Source organism: Sinocyclocheilus grahami, unplaced genomic scaffold (assembly GCF_001515645.1).
Source record: "Sinocyclocheilus grahami isolate Dianchi unplaced genomic scaffold, SAMN03320097.WGS_v1.1 scaffold1159.1, whole genome shotgun sequence".
Taxonomy (NCBI): domain Eukaryota; kingdom Metazoa; phylum Chordata; class Actinopteri; order Cypriniformes; family Cyprinidae; genus Sinocyclocheilus; species Sinocyclocheilus grahami.
In genome coordinates, this window is record NW_015506338.1 from 209,940 (window position 1) to 215,631 (window position 5,692).

At 38.7% G+C, this 5,692-nt stretch overlaps 1 protein-coding gene across 1 annotated transcript in view; it reads left to right on the plus strand.

Moving 5' to 3' along the window:
• The first annotated feature begins 1,027 nt into the window (after window positions 1-1,027).
• Window positions 1,028-5,692, plus strand: part of stard7 (StAR related lipid transfer domain containing 7) — a 6,433-nt gene continuing 1,768 nt past the window's right edge. The window contains exons 1-7 of the mRNA XM_016253125.1: window positions 1,028-2,016; window positions 2,352-2,512; window positions 2,738-2,787; window positions 4,291-4,401; window positions 4,831-4,913; window positions 5,020-5,119; window positions 5,205-5,289. Coding sequence (XP_016108611.1) covers window positions 1,565-2,016; window positions 2,352-2,512; window positions 2,738-2,787; window positions 4,291-4,401; window positions 4,831-4,913; window positions 5,020-5,119; window positions 5,205-5,289 — 1,042 coding nt within the window. The 5' untranslated portion in view covers window positions 1,028-1,564. The remainder of the gene's footprint in view (window positions 2,017-2,351; window positions 2,513-2,737; window positions 2,788-4,290; window positions 4,402-4,830; window positions 4,914-5,019; window positions 5,120-5,204; window positions 5,290-5,692) is intronic.

The following is a 5,692-nucleotide window of genomic DNA, read 5'->3' on the forward strand; positions in this document are numbered from 1 at the left end:
TCTCTCTCAGTCTTCTATATATACAACGTATTCTCTCTGAATCCCCCCTTCTGTATGCATCTCTCTCTCTTGATATTATGTTTTAAATATGTCTTACTTATATGCGAAGTATGCATGCTTAAATGTTTACATTAGCTTCTCTTGGTTTAAAGGCCCCAATAAGGACATGAATGTTAGGACTACAAGGGTAAAGGAGTTCGAGAGAAACTCTGAAGACAGTTCAGCATTCTTCGCAAAAGTCTATTCCTAATATGTCCATGTTTTTCTGTACATGTGGCCATTTTATATAAACACATGTTCTTGGCCAAAGATCCTACGTGTATGTTATTCATATCCTCATTGGTTAAGAGGATGAAACTCCCCTCGACATATGCCTATATAATATCTGTATTTCTATGAATAAATTGAAGTATTGAGGATACATTTGACTGTGTGTTTTCTTACTTCCCGGCCGTCTACACTTTAAAGTAACTGAGAATTCTTCAAGGTGGCAAAGAGAATTTACTGAGGGACCAAATTGTTATTCTTTATTAACAGATAGATAGATAGATAGATAGATAGATAGACAGATCGATAGATAGATAGATAGTAAATGCCTGAAGTTTAGTAGAAAAATATAGACTGTGTCTACGCATGAATTTTACAAAATATATTACTTAATATTTAATTACGTAACTATTACTTAACTATTACTCCAAAATATGACGAATAATAAAATGTGGTAGTAATAATAATAATAATAAATAATAATTAGTAGGTGTGTCCAAACTTCTGACTGGTAGTGTACATATGTGTACTTACAGCACGGAGTAGACACGTGGTAAATCTGTTTAACCTTATAGTTGTAGAGGACCTTTACCATGGGTTGATTTAAGGTGAGGCATGTGAACATGCTGGTTGATCCAGGGTGGCGACCAACGAAGACAGACAGCCTTATTACCCTATTAGAATGAGAGGCGCATCCTCGACGTAAGAGACAGCCAATAGAAACTCGTAAAAACTGAGAAGGGCGTGGCCAATAGTCACGTTTGACGCAACTCGCACTCCACTAGAGAGGTGTGAGGGCATGAAGCTAACGCAGGAGGATAAACGTCAGATTAATTTAACGATAGGAATACGAAAATCAGTTTATCTGTCATAAAATACCGGGTAGGACATACCGTTGAAAACATTCGAGTTGTTTTCGTCGCAGTTTGCTCGCGGTCGCATGTCATTGAATGTTGGCTAGCTAACTAACCACGTTCGTCAGTTATTCGCAAACTGTTTGTTTATCTAGTGGATTACTAAAATAGCGTCTCATAATATGAGATTAGAATACGAAAAAAAACAATTGATTATGCTCTCGTGCATTTTAGTTGTCCATTAAACCCTGTCGTTAACTATTTTGCCAGATAATCGCTAGTGCATGTCAACTTGACATTGCGTTGCACTTGTCTCAGTCCTATCAATACATGGGAACTCATTTGTATAGTAAACCTTTGTTTTTTAGCTAATTCAGGGCACATTAAAAGTGCACTTCAAAGCCAAATCTAGAAATCATCGAGTCGTGGTTCTAGAAACAAAGATGTTCCCCTCCATCCAGCATCGCCCCGTGTGCAATATAGGGGCCAGAGCTGTCCGATTGCAAAGCTTTAGCACTTTTAAACCAAGTGGTGCTATAAATAGCAAATCGTGGAGTTTGTCGTGGCTGGGTGAGCGCGTGGGCCTGCTGGTGACATGGATCCAAAAAGCAGGAAGGGGAACGAACAAGCTGGCCTGCGACAAAAAGAAGGAGGAGAGACTGTTGTCTATATTCGCCAACCACTGTAGTTTTGTGACGGGCCAGAGGCTGAGAAGGGCCCTTCAGATCGGAGAGCTGTACTCAAACCTGTACTCTGAGAGGAGCAGGTGGACACTGGTGGGCAACATATGGCGGCGCCTGCAGAGCAAACACGCCCACACTGGAAAACTCCTAGCAGCCCTGGCTGGGGTCTTCATGTGGGAAGACGAGAAGATTGGAGATGATGAGCTGAGAAGGTACTTTCCTCACTTCTGGACTGTTCATATGGTGCTATTTGTAATTTTGGAAACAAGACGCCGCTATTATCTGATATTAAGCCTTTGCTGTGCAGGTCAGATAGCGCCTCTCCCTTCTATTAACCAGTCAGAAACGCTCTCTAGTTGTCGATCACTTTTCACGTTTAGGTGTTATGGCATCGGATTGGCTGTTAGAGGGCGTGGCTTTGATGAGGGGAGAGGCGCAATTTAGCCAGATGTTATTTGAACTTATTTTTAACACGTTTGGTATCATTTTATCTTCTTGTTTATGCATTTATTGTGGTTAAGTCAACTTGTCTGAACTTGTGCTTTAGGTGTGCGTGGGAGCTGCAGGCACTGGAGTCGGTGAGAAGCCAGAATGTGAACCCAAAGACAGCCGTGCATGGGGATCCAGGCTGGGAGGTGGTCGTGGAGAAGAAAAACGTCCGAGTTTGGAGGAGACCCATCCAGGGTAGCCATCTTTTTGAATACAGAGGTACGTTTTGAATTATGATAGCATGTATTTATTGTGTCCTTCATTAGTAATAAATACATTTTTGTAAATTCATGTGAGACTTGAATGGCTTTGTGAAAAGGGTATCTTTGCAATGGCACATGCACTTTGAAGGACCCCTTCATATCAAATTTAACTGATCATCAAAGTGACTTTATCCAGTCCTGTTCAAACAATGGATTTACATGACTGGTTCTCTCTTTACAGTGTTTGGTTCATATACAGATGTCACCCCCCGGCAATTCTTCAATGTTCAGGTACTAAATAATTGGACTTGATATTAAACTCCCAATTATTACAGCAAGACAAAGTAAAACTACATCCGTTCAAGCTTCCAAAGCCTTGCATGCAGGGTTGCCAGCTTTGGTTACCTGGCTTTAGTGAGATTTTGATGACATGATCTGAACCAGTCACAGGCACCTATATGAGGTTTTGAGGATGCAACCATTTGCATTTTAGTTTCATCTTAACAATTAAGGTTAATTTTCTACAAAATACACTGTTTTATTTTAAAGAAACTTTTCAACACTCAATTCCGTGCTGTTTATCTTCCTAGTATATCTGGAGAAGGACGAGCAAGTCATATGTCCTACAGACTAATTTATAAATAATAATTAAAAAAGCAAGCAAGACCATTTAAAATCACTAAATTATACATAATTAAGAAAAAACAGTTTTACCAGCTCAATGGTCAGATGTTCTGCTGGCACACATTTACTCTTCTGAACACATGAATAACATTTTACTGTTGTTATTTCTCCTGTAAATATAGGGGACTGTTCCTATATATACTTCCTTATATAAATTTGATGTTCAGCAACAAATATTTGGTGAAAATCATAATATTTTTATCTAAATTATTGCGTTCTTTATTCTGTTGCACTCCTATCGGATATGCATACATGCGCATCTTTGAAGTTTAACACGACCTGCATGCACTTAGATATTGTTTCACACAATGGGAATATGCATGTGACTTATGTTATATAAGTTACGCACTGGAGCAAGGCAAGTTTATTTATATAGCACATTTCATACACAGTGGTAATTCAAAGTGCTTTACATAAAAGAAAAGAAAATAATAATAACAATAAAACAAGAAAATTTTAAAACTTTGAAAATGATTTAAAAATTGATTTTAGAGGTTTAAAATTAATTTAAAACCGTTAAGAAACTGAGGAGACCATTACAATAGTCCACCCTGCTGGTGATAAAGGCATGAACAAGTTTCTCCAAGTCTTGACTGGAAACAAAACATCTAATTCTTGCAATGTTTTTGAGATGATAGTATGCTGATTTAGTTTAACTAAGGTCTGTCTCCAGAATCGCACCAAGATTCCTGACTTGATTTTTAGTTGTTAGACCCCTAGAGTCAAGGTATGCATTCACCTTGAGAACTTCATCTTTGTTTCCAAATGCAATAACTTCAGTTTTTTTCCATGTTTAACTGAAGAAAGTTCTGGCTTATCCAACTGTTAATTTCATCAATGCATTGGCAGAGGAAGTCAATGGGGCTGTAGTCATTTGGCGATAAGGCTAGGTAAATCTGGGTCATTCAAATGCATTTTGTGTTGTCTTGTTATTTGGTGTGAGATGTAGTGTGGTGGCCTGAGACTGCATCTGTGTTTCACGCCAAATGCGAGAGTTGGCAACCCAGTTACATGATTCAGGCATAACTTGGTGTGTATGCATGTGGTTGGTATCTGCTGTTGGTATTTGAATGTTATATTTAGACTCCCAAATATTTCCCTTTACTCCAGTTGGACACAGAGTACAGAAAGAAGTGGGACGCGCTGGTTATCAAACTGGACATGGTGGACAGGGACGTCAACACAGGCACCGAGGTCATTCATTGGGCGACGCATTTTCCAGTAAGCTCTGAATCAAGTTCTCCTCTGCATGCTGTCATAACAAGAAAACGTCCTTGTGATTTTTGCAATGAGTGGGCCTGAGTCGAATTAATAGAAGTGTAATCTAGTACTAGTTGACTGAAGATATAAAAGCCGTTAAGCTTAATCTTCTTTTTCTGTCGTGTTTCATCAATCTGCCATGCTGGATTTATTTGCATTAAAGAATTCCTTATTTAAGAAGTTACAAAACTTCAAAATCCTAATAGACTGACATTTTATTTTTTAAGCATGCAAAGTGATTGGCTTAAAAAAACGAAGTAAAGGGTATTTTACATAAGTATTTATATATGGAATAAATGTACATTTGTAACAGCTACTTCAACATGCCTGTTAGTATTTACAGTGTTTAATAGTCATTGATGTTATAATTTGTTGACCTTTCCTGTGCAGTATCCCATGTACTCCAGAGACTATGTCTACATGCGCCGGTATCATGTTGACATGGAGAATAACTTAATGACCTTAGTCTCCAGGTAACTGTTGGTGCCATTTTATAGGCATTATTTAGTGACATTATAATTAGTGTTAATTGGTTGAAGTGTGTTCTTTATATTAAGTGTGCCTTCTTTCTCTTTTCAGAGCCGTCAGACACCCCAGTGTCCCAGAAACCCAGGAGTTTGTCCGAGTTCACTCTTACCAGTCCAAGATGGTCATCCGCCCACACAGGTCATTTGACGAGGTGAGAATAGGGAATCTCCTGTGTGTCAGTCTGTCTCCGGTTGGTATTAGTTTGCCGTCTTAAGCTAGTTATCTTTCCTCAACAGAATGGCTTTGATTACCTGCTGACTTACAGCGATGATCCTCAGACGGTCTTCCCTCGCTATTGCGTCAGCTGGATGGTGTCTAGTGGTGAGCCCCTTGTCTTATGCACTCACAATTTGTTTTGTGATATGCGCTCCTATTTGGACTGTAAAAACATTCATTGTTTTTTTTTAGTGGGTTGGATCCAGGGTCGAAAATTATCTGGCAGTGCTGATATGAGGGAATTGAGAGAATTTACAGGACATAAAGGATGCATTAAACTGATTAAAAGTGACAGTAAAGACATTTATAATGTTTTTTTTAATTTTTTTAATAAATTCTATTTATCAAAGAGTCATGAAAATGTGTCACGGTTTCCACAAAAATATGAAGCAGCACAACCGTTTTCAACATGATAATTAGGGCTGCACGATAAATCGCGATAAAACGCAATGATAACACAGTCGATATTAGGGAAAAGCTGCAATAGTCAGTCACCCCCCCCCCCCCC